Source organism: Natator depressus, chromosome 2, assembly GCF_965152275.1.
Source record: "Natator depressus isolate rNatDep1 chromosome 2, rNatDep2.hap1, whole genome shotgun sequence".
Taxonomy (NCBI): Eukaryota; Metazoa; Chordata; order Testudines; family Cheloniidae; genus Natator; species Natator depressus.
In genome coordinates, this window is record NC_134235.1 from 171,605,248 (window position 1) to 171,622,421 (window position 17,174).

Below are 17,174 nucleotides of genomic sequence, written 5' to 3' on the forward strand. Positions count from 1 at the left end.
TTATGAAAGCCAATGACACACTGGTAATTAATATCATTGTGAAATGTATGTATTAAGACTATATGAGGAGTTATGGGTACTTACTGATAGTATGCTTTAAAGTCTGTGACCAAACAAAGGGAGAAAGAGGTTTTCTCCCAGACATGATGGACAGCTATCTGTCTCCAACATAAATTAAGCATGATGGAATCTAAACAACGGAAGCTCCATTTACATAAGAGTTGACAGGGAGAAGGGAAGAACAGGAAGAGTCTGAACAGCCAGGCTTCATCCTGACTCTTGCGGCAATGGACTAGGGGTAATATAAGGTTGTTGCTGTACCCCTCTCAAGAGTCTGATTTATCTTGCATACCCTCAAGTTTCACTTAAAAACTACTTTACAAAATCAGACAAAAATACAAAAGCGTCACCGCACACTATTACTGAACAATTGCTTACTTTCTCATGTTTACCATATAATTATAAATAAAATAAATCACTGCAGCAGAGATGGTTTATGGTAGACTCAGGACTGGAGGGCTGTTGGTGTCACCCTGCCTGGAGTAACCAGGTTGGAAGCCAGGGGAGGTCACTGTGCTATAGGCAGGCTGCTGCTGTCAGGGCTCTGAGACAAAGCTGCACAGCGCAGAAACACCCACGGTTACAAGGCAGGTGGGACACAACCCCTCACTGGTCTCAGTGAACTCCTAAAGCATCATAGGGCCAGAACCACCAAAATATTTCAGGGGTGGGTGATGTCTCAGACTTCTGTCCCACTCCTAGAAATAGCTCACTTTCACCATGCATAAGAAAGGTCATTCAAGCAGCTTTGCAAAACGTTGGGCCAGGCTTATGGACTCTGAAATATATTAAATTAATTATATATATAAATACATAAACAAATAACTGGACCAAACCCAGAAGTTTTGCCTGAATTGAGAATAAGTGAAGATGGAGTAAGGGCTTCATGATTAGATCCATTTAGAATTAATATTTATACATTTCCTACAAGAACAGAACAGGTCAGTTTTGGGGCTTAAACTACTTGCTAGAGCCTCTTTAAAATCATTATTCTTTGTATTTAATATTAATCCCAGATTACAGAATGACAAAATCCATCTTTCTAACAGTCTGCTCAAAATCCTGAGCTGTGGTGGAAATAATTCATGTAATATCATGGTCTAGAACTATGTCATAATAGAAAATAGTTGTAAGCCACATCGCCAAATAAGCCCTTCACAATAATGTTTCTGGTCATTGAGAAATAATTTTTTAAAATATCATATCATTGCAGTTTTCAGTGTTTTGTATACTATACAAGATTTGTAATGACGTTCTGCCCATTATCTCTATTCATACAGAAGCTTGATTTACCCTTGGAATGTCGCACTGAATGCAGGAGCCACAAGATTTATTGCAATGTCCCCCACAAGTACCAAGCTTCAGAGGAGCATGAAGTATGATACACACCAGAGCTGTAGGATGGGTGGTCACTGTTTTCACATCTCATGGAGCGCTTAAATCCATTCCCCCCAAAATACCAATGCTGTTCCTGTTCCAAACCCTAGTCAGCCTAAGCATAGACTGAAACTTAAAATATTCATTGCATGCACCTTTAATCAGTTTCCAGCTCTGTCTGTTGATTCACCATTAGCTTCCAAAGCATTATCACAGGTACATGTCTATCTGATTTGTACTGAAAAACAGAACACAGGTTTGAAGTCCAAGAGAAGTCAAGGTGTCAACCCTTCAGCATTTGTCCTTTAAATAAGATAACACAGTGGATTAAAGTCTGTCTCAGTAATACCCAGGCAACCCCCAATTTCAATAGCAAAACTTGACCCTGTCTCTACTCTGCTTCTGGCCCCTCCCACTGCCTGTCCCTTTCCGAGATTTCACTTCCTCTTGGGCCTGCAGGATGGCATATTCTGACAGTGACTCAGTATAGGTTAGAGGTAAGGGGGGCTATAAGGAAGTGCTGCTCCTCCTGAATTCATTTCTGAGGAACAATCCTTCTGAACTCCATGCTGTTTCACCATCCCCTCCACTTCTTGATGGCTGCTTGGACCTTGATCATTAAACCTGTATTTGTCTAAGGAAATTCCTTGCAATAATGCTATCTTGTAGTGACCTGTCACTTATAGGTCTCTTTGGCTGTGTAAGTACAATGACAAGCATGTGCAGCATACAAGCAGCAGAGTTTTTTCAGGCATCTATATTTGAGATTAAAAAAAGTAGTAGGGGAAACTGAAATACAAGATCAGTTTTCATAATCCATCCAGTAGTAAGCAGAAGTATATACAAATGCAGAGGCCCGGGCATTAAAGTTTCTTGGCATAGGCCTAATTGAGTTGACACAAAACAGTGAACTACTGTAGATAAGCTTGTGTTCAATGACAACTATCGTATTTTTCTTTTGTAGTTATCAAATTGTCTATCTACACATCTATCACTTCTACAGACATGTATTTCTTAAAGCTGCCTTTGACTGTATTATGTAGAGTTGTTGTGATCCCAGGGTATTAGAGACAAGGTGGGAGAGAATATCTTTTATTGGACCAACTTCTGTTGGTGAGAGAGATAAACTTTCGAGTTTACACAGAGCTCTTTTTCAGGTCTGTATCAGTCAGAAATATCTTCAGCTACTATTTATCATGTGCCATAAATCTAGAGCTCCTCTGCCACCTAGTGCTTTAAATAAGTGTATTTTGTTTCAATTACCATCAGCTCTTGCCATACAATATACATAAGGATCTTGCAGGAGCCCTCTCTGCATATTGTAATTCACCTCTGCCAAACATGAGCTACTGCTGTGACTCAAAAATACACCTGAATTATTAGAAGCACCAAACGACAAGCATTTTAGATCCCCCCCACCCTGCAATAGAATACTTCCAAACCACTACAGGACTTTACTAAATGGCCAACACACTTCAGATTACACAAATACAACTTGTAGATTGTGATATATTATCTATATGAGATTTTCGAACTTTATTGTCACAGCTCCCATTTCTGTTCAGCAGGTTATTGCAACACCTCTCTGTCCATTACATTGCATCACTCAAAAATACAGCAAGGTGTAACTCTAGGCTCTGTACATGAGTGGCCTAAAAATCCTACTGACAGGCAAAACAAACTCACTCTTCTGATCCCTCCCCCAAATAAATCTGTATCTCCCCTCAAAAGGGGAAAAAAAAAAAAAAAATCTAATCACTTTCTCCACCCTATCCCCTTCCTCCTCCCCCCCATTTCCACGTTCTCGTCCCTTCCATCTTTGGCACCAAAAAAATCTTCCATTCTGTGTTGCCACAGATGAAGCCAAAGAACTGTGGAATTACGAGAGTGCTAGAGAGTCAGAAAGACCCGATGGGATTTGGAGTGGTTTTAGGCTGGACACAAAAGAAAGGATTCAAGTAATTTCTGGCCTGAATAGGGCCATGCTAAGTGACTGCTGGCTCACCTCCATCATTACTCATTCCTTCTCTGGCCTGAGGGTTGCAGGTCAGTCTGCATGATCTGACTTGAGGATATCCCATCCTTACACCTGTCCTCATCCCAGTCCATTGGGTTTAAGAGGTCATCAGCTAGGATAGAAGCCTATTCATGGCCCAAAAAACATAAGTTAACACAAAGTTAAGGTTAACTGGCAGTGTCACATGCCTTTCCAGAATTCTGAGTACACCTACACTTAAACCTCTGAAAGCCAAGAAATAAAGAGTTAAAGTTGCAGAGTGAGGCTGATGTGTACCTTAACTCTGTCCTCTTGAGATGTACCATTTTTCAGGGAGGGGACATGGATGTGCGCCATATCTCAGGAATCCTTTGCTTAAATGACTTCAAATTTGGATCACTAACCCTTCCCTGAGCCATCACGGAGCACATGAATTTTCAAAATAATCCAAAGCAAGTGCAGCATTTTAGAGTACCTAGCAGGGAAAAAAAATCCACATTTAAACAGTAAATCAGTCTCAGTCTTAATATCAGATCACCACTGTAATAGGAAAAGTGAGGATTCAGTTGACTGCTGTAACTGAAGGCACTGGAAAGCAACAGTTGCCAGGGCAGGGTGGTTTTGCATTCTCCTTGCAGAGAGTAACAACAGCCTGAGACATGCATCATATGCACTGCAAAGTACTCTCTTCTCCCACCCCAAAAACGTTCAGCATGGAGAATGCAGATTGGCCCTCAAAACAGTCGGGACCTGGTTAACTGGGACAACTATAGATCAATCAGCTGTGGCTTACCTGATCAAGTCTTATGGCTGTGGCCTACCATTTGCTAATGTCCTTACAAAATATGTTTCCAGTGAGTATACTTAATATTAATGTTTGTGCTTTCATCCAAGGATTCTAAAGTACTTTACAATGACTAATAGCCACATAATATTCCTCCAAGATAAGTTTCTGTTTCACATCTTGTGAAACAGAGATGTTAGATGACTTGCTCTAAACACTCAATGAAATTCCCAGCTCAAAACAATTCCATTTCATAGGAGACCCAACTTGAAAAATCACCCCTGCTCCCCATACATTGTTAAAGTTGATTCTTCTCAGTTAATATTCTTGGGATCTAATCAAAAGAATTTTGAAAAGCCAGACAACTTTTTCAGAGTAGCAGTTAAAATAAATAAATAAATAAATTAAATAAGAAAGAAAAAAGAAAGAAATAGCTCTCCCTACAGAACTTAATATACTTTATTTTACAGCTGTGAATGTACTTTATGTTATTCCATTACATAAAAATCATTATTTAAATTTACAGTAGTATAGCATTAAAGCAATGTTGCACTTAACGTGCAATAAGCGTATACCTCAACATAAAATTGTTCTTGATTTTCTCTCTCTTTTTACAACTACAATGCTATTACATTCAGATGTTTCCCACTGCCACACATGGCAATGACATTCAATCCCACATAAAGGAAATGTTTTTGAAGTAGGTTTTCCAAAAGGTGACAGCTTCCCATCTTAGCATTAAATGAACTAAAAAACTGAATGTTCTTGATCATCATTTTCTTCTTTCCTGCAGTATCAACTGTTTTTGACAACATGGAGTTCTATAGTTCCGTGGAATCAATTCTGTGTGAACCAGCTTGGACGTTTTCTGTTTCTTTCAATGATCCGCTTGCCTTCATCTCGTTCTGTGGGCTTCTCTCCCTCATATAAGACTACAGTCTCTACAGTGGGAGCATTAAATGGCCCTGCTTCCTTTTCCTTTATTTGGATCCTTATGAGACCAGTTTCCATTTTAACTTTTTTGTAACAATAGCCACAAAGGACATGCTTCTGTTTCAGATTGCCACATTTAGGACAAACATCTATATTCGTCTAAAAGATAACAAAACAAGGAAAGTTTAGAAGTGAAGAAGTTGGTACAAACAGGGAAGAACTTCATAAAATGCTAAGAGATGTTGGGGTGAAAATAATGACCAATAGCTATTTGTTCCATTAAATCGCATTTCAATTTTTGTGAGATATATGATTTTCCTACAAGCAACCACATGTAATACTTCCATGCAAATTCAAATGTTACAGATATGCAGGCCCACTAGTCATCACAAAAAAAAAAAAAAAAAGAACCTAGCATCTCTCCCCACTTAAAAACTTAAAAGCAAAAGATTTAGTGGTAGAGAACTGTAGTGCAATTTCATATTACAAAGGCTTTAAAACATATCACGGTTGCATTTATTTGTATAGCATCAAGTATAAAATTAAGAACTAAGTGAATCAACTTTGTGTTTTGGGGTTTTGTTCTCTTACTAATTTGCAAAATTTCTAGATACTCATGCCAAAAGTTAAGGACTTGATACTACAAAATGACCACTGGGATAAGTGTTTACTATCACAAGAAGTACCTTTGAAGTCAATGGCTGAAGTATTATGCCTGGTAATGTTTCCAGGGCTCCAGAACACACAAGCTCATCTTGATGTGCAGGATATTTAGGCATTTCACTCAAACAGAGGTATAAAGAGATTTCATATTTTATTGGTTTCGATCTCAACTGTACTCTTATTTTAAAATGTAGTTTAAGGTTGCATATTTTGATTGTATCATTTAGAATGTACTTTCAGTGGCATAAATATTTTAAATATACTTATAGAGAATTTCCAGAGAGGTTTTTCAAGGTGTTCTCACCATCAAGGAATATTATCTTTTTTGAGCTTTAGAAAATGATGAGCACAAAGTAAATGTTTTATAAACATGTTGTGCATTATTTAAAAACAGTTATTTGCAATGAATGAGATGGGAAAGCCAATAGAAATCTGACAGATTACCTTGAGTTTTATAAGTTTACTAGGGTTTCTTCGTCTGCAGCGGTTCACCTCAATAGTACGTCTCTTCTTGGGAGCTGCCATCCAAAAGATGCTATCTAAGAAGTTTGGAGCCTTGTTACTTTCTTCCCTAATATCTTCCAGTGGATCAGGAAGAGTGGCTGGAGCCTGAACAGCCAATGCTGGTGCTTCAGAAAACAAGAAAAAAAATTCATCAGAAATAGCCTACACCTACTGAGTTCAGTTCATCGAACCCAATGCTTTAAAAAATATGTTAAATGGCGAATTAAAATAGTGCAATTGACATAAGCATGGCTCTGCTGACCTCAACTTAATAAAAGTTAAACTTGTAATGTTATAAAAAGAGGTAGAATAGCCAGGGACTATACAAAAATTGAATTAAATTACAAAAAACTTCATTAACATACAGTTCAGGTTTCTGCTATGCAACAATACCCTTCTTTTCCCATATCCTTCTGGAAAATTGGACTTCAAAACCCTAAACTCTAACATTAGAAAACCAGGAAATATTAACTTTAAGTCTCCCTATTTATCTCTGAAAAAAACTGTAGCACCACAAGAAAATACAAGCCACAAACCTACAAAACTCACAAAAAGTACAGTTAAGATTCCTATTCACACACAACTACCACCATACAGCCTAGTTCTTCCCTGGGTTCAATTCTGTTGAGGAAAATGGGGGTGGTTACACATGCTTGTAAACTGACCTCATCCAGTCTTTCAGATGTCAATAGTCCCCATGGTTGGATTTATAGACTCATAGACTTTAAGGTCAGAAGGGAACACCGTGATCATCTAGTCTGACCTCCTGCACATTGCAGGCCATAGAACCTCACCCAGTCACTCCTGTAATAGACCCATAACCTCTGGCTGAGTTACTGAACTCCTCAAATCATGATTTGAAGACTCCAAATTACAGAGAATCCACCATGAAACCTGCAAGTGACCCGTGCCCCATACTGCAGAGGAAGGCAACACTCACCCACCCGCAGGTGTCTGCAATCTGACCCAGGGGGAAATTCCTACCTGACCCCAAATATGGTGATGAGTTAGACCGAGCATGTGGACAAGATGCACCAGCCAGATGCTTAAGACTTCTCTGATGTAATTCAGAACCATGCCCATCTAGTGTCTCATCACAGCTGCTGCTAGCAGTCACAGATCAGCTACCTGCCCTTGTAGGCAGTCTCCTCATACCGCCCCCTCCATGAACTTATCAAGCTCAGCACTGAACCCCATTAGGTTATTTTGCCCTCACTGCTCCCCTTGGAAGGCTGTTCCAGAACTGCACCCCACTGCTGGTTAGAAATCCCATCTTTCTGATCAGACAGGCATCCAGCCCGCACTGCGAGGGAACAGGGACTGGGAAATGGTCTTGCTAAGCTACTGGACCGAGGCTCAGAGGAAATGGGTCAGTTCTGGCTCTGCCCCAGACTTCCCGAGGGAAGCCACTTGCTCTGGCGGTGCCTCAGCTCCCCATCGGTGAGGCAGGGACGATAATGCCCGGTCGGGGGGGCGGGATCGGTCAGCGCCTGCAAACGGGGAGCTCGGGACTGCGGGCGGGAGGCGCCCAGCCCAGGCAGGGCAGCTTCAGGAGCCTGCACCTCTGAAGGGGGCAATGCCCAGTTCTCTCCCCGCCGATACCGGGAGCCTGGCGCGGGGGATCCGACGCAACGGGCTGAAACACCGCCCGGGCTCTACCTACCCCAGGGGGGGCCGGGCAGCCCCCGCAGGAGGCTCCGCTCCAGCTGCCCCCAGCAGCGCCGCATGAGCCCGCGAGCCGGAAACCAGAAAACCACCAGCGCCGCCATCTTCCCTTCTCGGCGCAGACAGAGAGGCTGCCCGGTCTCGGGCGAGGCCGCGGGGCAGCCTGGGAAAGTGAGTCTCCGTCTCCTACTCCTCCCCCGCCCGCCAGGCTCCAGGGCGTAGGACTGCCCTTCCCAGCGTTCCCTGCGCACCCCTCCCCACCGCTGTCGGACTACAAGCCCCAGCATGCCTAGCTACCGCCCCCTGGGAAGCTATTTATCGCGTGAAAAAGAGGCATTCCTGCGCAGCCTCCCAGTCTCCGCCAATTAGGGGCCGGAATCGGCGTACGCGGGGAGGTGACTCAGGCCGGCGGCGCTCGGACCAAGATGGCGGCGGAACGCGGCTACAGCTTCTCCCTCACCACATTCAGGTAGCGGTGGGGAGGTGGCAGCGGCACCGGTCTCCGCGCTGCTGCGGGGGGCTCGGGCTCGGGGTCTGGCTTGGCCCGGCCCGGGCGGCAGCGTGGGGAGGGGGGGGATTTGCAAAGTCATCGCCCCTCCCCCATCTCCACCCCGGGGTCCGGGCCCCTCCTCCGGTGGGTGCCTGGCCGCGGGAGGTAGATGGGGCCGGCGGGCGAGGCGGTTTTCACTTGTCAGCCGGGCCGCCCTGTCTGACCGGGAAGTAGGAGCCGGGCGCCTGGGTTCCGCCTCAGCCGCTCGCCCCCCCCCCCGTTCCCCTGGCGCGGGGTCCCGATCCTGCCCCGGCGCTGCCACTGCAGTGAGCGGAGTTCAGCGCCGTTGCAACCAGGCAGCACCCCAGCCTGCCGGGGCCTCGCTCCCCGCCCCTGGGGGACGGGTTTGGCCCCGCGGCGGTGAGGCTGCGAGTCAGCGCGGGGCTTCTCTGGCCGGTCAGCAGCTGGGGAAGCCGGGCCCTGCTTTCCCGCGGACCGGTTGAGAAAGCGGCGCAGGGGTGGACAGGGACGCGAGCCCTTCGCAGGGGGTTGGAGCGCGGAGCGCCCCCTGCGACTGGCAGGCGCCGCCCTGCCTGCGCGCTCCGCGGTGGGGTTCCGGGGCATGTCTGGCTGCCGCGCGCGGCAGGGAGCTTGCCCCGTGTGCGTGGACTCGTATGAAGTGGGAAGGGAAGGCGGACACGTTAAACACAAACTTAAAGAAAATCCAACCCCCCGCCTCGCTGGGCTGCCTCCCTGTCTCGCTTTGTGTCTTGAGCAGAAATCAAGTTTTACAAGTATACCCGCTTTACATAAGCCAAGAGAGGAAGGAGGCTTTTGTTTTTAAGAAAGCTGCTTTAAACAGAAACCGAAAGCAGGAATCTGCTGCGCTATAAAGTGCCTTATGAGAGGGAGGCACCCTAGGGTTGCACAGTGTTGACCTAAACTTTATTGAAATTCAGCAGATGAAGCATTTCTGTATTAAATATAGAATTTCCCCTTCATTGTTTTACGGGGGCTTTTTTGGATGTGCATATTAGACACATTAAGATCTGTAGCTTAATGTACTGAATGTTTCACCATAGTTTGGATATCGTATTTCCTAATGGAATCACAAACTTTTAACACACAACAGCTACTGTATTTCCTGAAACTTACTTCAAATCTACTTGGCTTTTGTTTCTCTAAAACACATGTCCACACACACTAAAACTAATACTACAAGTCACTGTCCTTTACATCACATTGACTGTTCTTTATGTCATTTATCACAGTCCAAAAACAGATCTGTTCTTATGCATTGTCCAGTATTATACGTACAGATCTGTTTGCCAGTGGTCATAGCCCTTTTTGTGTGTTGTGTTAAGGACAAGGTGTAGGAGAACTCAAAATGCATATTGTGGTATTTACTTCTCCTATAATTCATAGGCAAAAGCATAGAAGTAGATTCTTGTTCTCTGGGTTACTTTTCTAAAATCCATAGGTGCAGGATCACAAACCGCATATTAATATTTTATCTATATAATTGTCCCCTAAAAAGTTGCACAAACTACATACATTTAGCACCATTTAAATGCAGCTACTTCTGGGCTGGAAGGCCGCACACTGTAAAAGGGTGGTTGGGTGAAGGGAAGACTTGGCCAAGTACATAGGGCTGACTTCTATTCCTACAAGAAGTACAGTGCTCTCTTTGACCACAAAGAGGACAAGACCACCAGTTTTAAAGTGTAATTCAACAGATCAGATAAACAGTACATTGGATGGCCACTCAGTTTACGTAATCACTTGGTTAGATAAAGGTCTACCTGTTGTTGTTGTTGTTTTGTTGTTCCAAAAAGTCTAGTTATTTTAAGCCTAATGGGTAAGCACTAAGTTGACCCTTTATAAACAAATTCACTTTAAGCCTGAAACAAGTGATTTGTTTTATTCACCCTTCTGTAGAATTTTTTTCATCACCATTCAGTAAGGGTTGGTGCTGAACTGCCAGGTTTGTAAACCCACACAAAGCAATTCCCTAGTTTATGACTGAGGATGAATAAGTATTTTTCAGTTGTTTGTAATGTGGTGATGCCCACACCTTCCTTCAAAAATCTGTATGGTAAAAGCAGACTATGAAAATAATAATAAAAAAAGATTTGACAGTCTCTTGCATCTTCTGCTTCCTGTTTGCCAAGAACCCATGCCCTGTTTCTAAGTGAGACCATTAAATTAAGTGCAAATACCTTATTAATAGAGTCCTGCACATATATAAAAATGTGTATCTACATCCAATGTGCAATCCATAAAAAATGGCTGTGAATATCCTTTGATATCCACAGATATGCAGGGCTCTAAACAGCTCCACAGGTCACCGTGCAGCAGTGACCTTGGGGGGGGTTGCCAGTCCACTTTTCACATTGGCGGACCCCTCCCCCTCTTCTTCCCCACTCTCCTTTCCCCCAGCCAGGCCAGCGGGCTGCCGTGGGAAGGGAGGAGGGCTGAGAGCAGCCAGTGGCCGTGTCCCCGCCTGGCTGAGGGCGGGTGGAGGGTCCACGATTCTGCCCCAGCTGACCACTTGGTTCTTACCATGGCTGGACTGGGGCTCCAAGAGCTCCCCCTGCATGTCGGGGAGAGCCACATTGGCAGCTGTGGGAAGCCTCCATCTGTTCCAGAGCCCTGTGCGAATACAAAATTTTTATCTGCATCCAAGCTGTTATCCGCAAAAATGTCCATGGATATAAAGCAGATACACTTGCGTTTGCAAGGCTCTACTTAATAATTGAAAATAAAATAGAGTAAAGTTGAAAAGAAGGGAACTTGTGCTTTTGGGACCTGCTTCCTTATGTTTTACTTGGTTTCTAGAAAAAAATTTTCACCAGATATAGTGCAAGTAGGTGGCACAGAAGATTCATGACAGAATTCTGCAACAGCAAAACTATGGTAAACCAGTCCAGGTCCTCTACAAGCTAGAGCAGTGATTCTCAAACTTTTGTATGGTGACCCCTTTCACACAGCAAGCCTCTGAGTGCGAACTCCTGCTTATAAATTAAAAACACTTTTTAAATATATTTAATGCCATTATAAATGCTGGAGGCAAAGCAGGGTTTGGGATTGAGGCTGACAGCTCACAACCCCCCATGTAATAACCTCATGACCCCCTGAGCGGTCCCAACCCCCAGCTTGAGAACCCCTCAGCTAGAGTGAGACTTCCAGACTTACTTTCATATAAAGTATCTTATGACTGAATTGTATGTGTTCTCCTTTTTAGTCCTTCTGGTAAACTTGTTCAGATTGAATATGCTTTGGCAGCGGTCGCTGGAGGGGCCCCATCAGTTGGAATTAAAGGTATAAGAAATTTTCAAAGGTATATTAAGATGTAACTAATCAGTGCTAGATTCAAGGCTCTGGGTTTTATTATGATGCATTGTCTGTAGGGAGGATCTCAGTAGACTTTTGGCTATTTGAAAATGCATATTTCCTAGTTACTCTGCTGTGATCTAGGGAAAGGTGATTTATAAAATGGCATGGAATTGCATTATTTGCCTTTGGTTGGCATAATATCTCCAAACGTTGATTTCCAGAGAAACAATTTTAAAAAGGGGAAGGATGAGGAGAATATAAATACTGTATACATTTATGAAGAATATACATTTTGAGTAAATATTCTAATTTAGAGGGAGGTTTAATAGAAATAAACATTTTTACTCTGATTCCTAATCCTTGGGTGGGTAGGTCCAGTTTTGAACTAGTTTACATAACAGTTACACCTAATGTATCAATTGCTACAACTTCCTTATGTACATTTTAAATAAGAGGGATAAAGGAGGTATGCTCGGCACCTATGTATGATGGGGTAACTTCTCTCAAGGATGACTGCTTAACATGCTAACGTAAATCTTAAAGCTGTGGGAAGGAGGGAAAATTTTTCACATGCTATCAAAACTGTTTTGTGCTTCAGCTGTTTGACAGCCTTTTTATATTGAATATATAAACATAAAAATGTATCTTTTTCTTTCTAGCTGCAAATGGTGTGGTGTTGGCAACTGAGAAGAAACAGAAATCCATCCTCTATGATGAAAGGAGTGTACACAAAGTAGAATCAATTACTAAACATATAGGCCTGGTGTATAGTGGCATGGGTCCGGATTACAGGTATGAGAACATTCCTTCTGTTTGAGAGGGTGTTTGTATTGGTCTTCATTTAGATCTTGTAATTCACAAAAACTGAAGGCACTGGTGCAAATAGGCCTTTCTGATCTCCCAGCTCTCTCTCATCCATTTCCCCAAGAATATTAAAGCGATCAGTTGTCTCTTAATGGTTAACTGTACTGGTGGTGTGTAATATAATGTTATAAATTTTTTCTTAACACAAACAATATCTTAACAATTGAATCATAAATATAAAAACATTTATACTTAATTGAATAAAAAATAGAGAATCAAACTTTTATGGTAGAAATTATTTCAAATCAAGGACGGTTTCATATTTCCTTATGTCTCAGGGTGACTTCTAAGTTGGAGCATAATATATCCCAGTGGAACACATGTATTCGTTTCCTTAAATCACTGTGGCACTGAAAATGCAGAATTGTTTAGTACTATGTTGATATTATAGAACTTTTAGCTAAACTGTCATAGTTTTAGCTTTTTCCTATAATTAAAATTTTTGGTTTTGCTCTTTTGTAGAGTACTTGTGCACAGAGCTCGGAAGCTTGCCCAGCAATATTACTTGGTCTACCACGAGCCCATTCCAACAGCTCAGCTAGTACAGAGGATTGCATCTGTGATGCAGGAGTACACACAGTCTGGGTAAATAGTTCTTAATCTAACTCATGATGGTGTTCGTAAGGTGTTTTCTGATGTGGAGGTGAAAGATGCTGTGGAAGTGTTTGCTGTTAGTTGACAATTAAACATTTTATGTCTAAAAGAGAGGGAGGACCTTTCTTTGTCAAGAAATGTCATTGTAGTGTGGGTGAGAGGGGAACTACTAACTGGCCATGTGGCAGTGGATGGAATGTACTGTTAAGTGTCTTGAAAGCGTGAAGGTCAAAGATCCCCATATATTTTCCATTTCTGGACTATGGACTTCCCCCGTTCTCTCATTCTCTCATAGTGAAGTTCTCTTGTGTATTACAATGCTAAAATGGACAAGATAACCCTAGTAAATAATCCATCTTGATTAGATTGTGAGGAGGCAGTTTGATAATGGCTAATTTAGTTATAAAAATGAATATTGGGAAAACAAATGATACATTTAAGGATGGTCTTAAGAACTTTTAAAATAGATAATTTTAGATTTAAGTAATGGTTGTGGGTTTTTTCTTTCTCTCCCTGTAGTGGTGTACGTCCTTTTGGAGTATCATTGTTGATATGTGGTTGGAATGAGGGGCGACCGTATCTATTTCAGTCTGATCCATCTGTAAGTATCTTGCAATTGTAAAATAATTGAGCGTTTGGCTTGTAGAGCGATGTTCAAAGTGTTGTGTGCTTGTGAGATACCGTCAGGGCAGGGAGACTTTGGACACTGGAAAAAGTTGATCACCTTAAGAGGCGATCAGATTTCACCTATTTCACGTGGAACGTGATCAAAATTATTAATTTACACTTGCAGTGCAGGACTGTAAACTCCTTTTGCAAATCCACTGTTCTGTGACCAAGCTTTTTTTAATTACTACTTGTATTTAATAGAACTGGGTGAAAATTTTTCAATTTTCACCAACTTTTTTGGGTGAAAAATGCAGACTTGACAACACTGAAGCGTTTCATGAATTTGTTAATTTTGCCAAATAGTTCACTTGAAAAAGACACTCCCCCCCAGTCAAAATATTTAATTTCAGTACTTTTAAACATAAAATTTTGCTTTTTCAGTTTGAAACAACTTATTTTGAAATTTCCTTCAATTTTATTTTTAAAAATTCAAGTGTTTTTAAAAAAGCTCAAAATCAAAACATTTAATTTTATGTAGAACAAAAACGTTTAGTGTGACCTGAAGTGTATTTTTTATTTATTTTATTTTTAACTTTGGAATTCTCAGAAATTTTGTTCCTGGTTTGATACAAAACTGATTCCCCCCCCCCCCCCACCTCGACTTATCAGAATTGGCAGAAAACCAAGAAATATATTGTTCACACACCTCTAGTATTTAATGAAGTCATAGTAATGATTCTTGATGGAATCTAAACTGAACTGTACCTAACATATTAATGTAAAATTCCAAAGGCTTTATTGCGTTGGAAAAGTGAGATTGAGTATATTTTATCTTGTTTTTATGCATGCAACTTCCACTGACATTAAAAAGAGTTCTTGCTCAGATTAAGGGCAACAATAATTATATATCATTTAAGCAATGCATTACAAAACAGCTGTGCAATTTGTCATTTATCATAAAAAATAACCTAAAACGCACTGTAATAGAAAGTGGAGGCATCCCATCTTTCCCAATAGTGTAAAAACTTCCTCTGTTCAAACAACCACAAATCGAAATTGTTTTTAATCACTGTTTTTTCATCAAATTAACCTTTCAAGGAAGGGGTAAAAAGTCAACTGAAAGTACATAGTAGAAATATTCCTTTATTTAAGATACTTTCTTAGCAGCAGACGTTTAATAGCCAGTCCTCAAAACCTCTTTCAGAGCCTTGTATACATATTAGGAGCCCTAAATATCCAAACCAAAAAGTTTTCATAAGAAACTATTGTATTTTAGTTTACAAATCAGTTGAGTGATTAGTAAGTGTTAGATTTAATTGTTTTCATGTAATTTGTTTAATGTGTTTTCATCTATCCAGGGGGCTTACTTTGCATGGAAGGCAACAGCAATGGGAAAAAATTATGTGAATGGAAAAACTTTCCTTGAAAAAAGGTAACGCTTCTGCATTACCAATCGAACTCCTAAAACAGTGGCTCTCAATATTTCCAGACTATTTCAGGAGTCTGATTTGTCTTGTGTATGCACAACTTTCACCTCACATAAAAACTACTTGCTTACCTAATCAGATATAAAAAGACAAAAGTGTCACAGCACACTATTAATGAAAAATTGCTTACTTTCTCATTTTTACCATGTAACTATAAAATAAATCAATTGGAACATATTGTACTTGGGTTACAGTGTATAGTATATAGTACAGTATAAACAAGTCATTGTCTGTATGAAATTTTAGTTTGTACTGACTTCGCTAGTGCTTTTTATGTAGCCTGTTGTAAAACTAGGCCAATATCTAGATGAGTTGATGTGCCCCCTGGAAGGCCTCTGCGTATCTCCAGGTACTTGTACCACTAGTTGAGAACCACTGTCCTAAAATATTGACATGTACATATGTATTAGCCAAATTTAGACATTGTAATCTGGCTGTGAAATTCTGATCATTTACAGTATTTTTAGACATTCTGATATTTATAATACAATGTTCAAGTGAAGATACTAGAAGTTTGAGTAAAACTGAAAGAAAAATGTTTCTTCTTGCTTAGCACAAACTTCTTGACCGCCTGGGTATGAGGGGGTGTTTGTTGGAGGGCAGGAGGGGAGCGGTCCAGTGTAACAAACCGGTTATATTCAACATCTTTTTATAAGTTTGAAGTGGTTTTGTTCTATACTGTCAGGTTAATGGAATAATTCTAATCCAGGTTTCATCTCTGAGACACTAAATACATGAAAAAAGAAAAGGAGTACTTGTGGCACCTTAGAGACTAACCAATTTATTTGAGCATAAGCTTTCGTGAGCTACAGCTCACTTCATTGGATGAAGCTCACGAAAGCTTATGCTCAAATAAATTGGTTAGTCTCTAAGGTGCCACAAGTACTCCTTTTCCTTTTGCGAATACAGACTAACACGGCTGCTACTCTGAAACCTCTAAATACATGAGCATTCTAGTGGTCTTTGAGAATATTTTAGGCTTCATACAGAACTGTGATCTCATTCTTTTTTTTATAGATACAATGAAGATTTGGAACTTGAAGATGCCATTCACACAGCTATCTTAACACTAAAGGTTAGAGAAATACCTTAAATAGGTTTTTTTATTGTATGAAATTATTGATATAGTTAAGGAAATTCTCTTTTCTCTTCAACAGGAAAGCTTTGAAGGGCAAATGACAGAAGATAACATAGAAGTTGGGATCTGTAATGAAGCAGGGTTTAGAAGGTTGACTCCAACTGAGGTTAAGGATTACTTGGCTGCGATAGCCTAGTAGTCAGCAAGACTGTGTGGATTCACATGGATCTTTTTAATTTTTGCTAACTAAATGTTTTTGTTTGCAGTTTCTGCATACTCATTTCTACATGGTTTGTCTGACCGATATTTTAAATATTATCCGTGCAAATGCTCTGGTCCTAATACTGATACTTGGAATCTTAATACAAAGAATTATTCCCATTGATACATGGAATCTTTGTACATGAAATTGTACAAAAATAAAAGTTATAATGAAAGCTTATAAAAGCTAACGAATAAAACTTACAAATGGCACAGTTTTGTGCAGAATGTTAGTGTCTTTAATTTTCTATATAAAGTTCAATTATAATAGTCAATCAGTATAATTCTTTTATTAAGGAAGCATACATTTTAGTAATAAGCTCCAAGGCTGAAGCTGTATGTACTCTGCCAGCCAAACTAAACTGATATTATTTAGTTTTTTTTAAACACGTGTGAGGGCACGTGAATATTACTTAACATTAGGATTTTATTTACAGTGTAATATAAAAAAGCCCAAACAATTGGGTTCAGTG

At 40.9% G+C, this 17,174-nt stretch overlaps 2 protein-coding genes across 2 annotated transcripts; one reads left to right on the forward strand and one right to left on the reverse strand.

The window, feature by feature from the left end:
• Positions 1 to 4,658: 4,658 nt before the first annotated feature.
• MRPL32 (mitochondrial ribosomal protein L32) lies at positions 4,659 to 8,139 on the reverse strand. Its single transcript, XM_074943241.1, has 3 exons — positions 7,981 to 8,139; positions 6,258 to 6,442; positions 4,659 to 5,309 (listed from the first exon to the last, which is right to left on the reverse strand). Exons 1-3 carry the CDS (start codon positions 8,084 to 8,086, stop codon positions 5,055 to 5,057), a joined length of 546 nt encoding a protein of 181 aa, XP_074799342.1. The 5' UTR covers positions 8,087 to 8,139; the 3' UTR covers positions 4,659 to 5,054.
• Positions 8,140 to 8,331: 192 nt separating this feature from the next.
• PSMA2 (proteasome 20S subunit alpha 2) lies at positions 8,332 to 16,940 on the forward strand. The gene is made up of 8 exons (XM_074943242.1): positions 8,332 to 8,451; positions 11,717 to 11,793; positions 12,468 to 12,600; positions 13,135 to 13,257; positions 13,786 to 13,867; positions 15,234 to 15,307; positions 16,380 to 16,437; positions 16,520 to 16,940. Exons 1-8 carry the CDS (start codon positions 8,408 to 8,410, stop codon positions 16,634 to 16,636), a joined length of 708 nt encoding a protein of 235 aa, XP_074799343.1. The 5' UTR covers positions 8,332 to 8,407; the 3' UTR covers positions 16,637 to 16,940.
• The last annotated feature ends 234 nt before the right edge of the window (positions 16,941 to 17,174 follow it).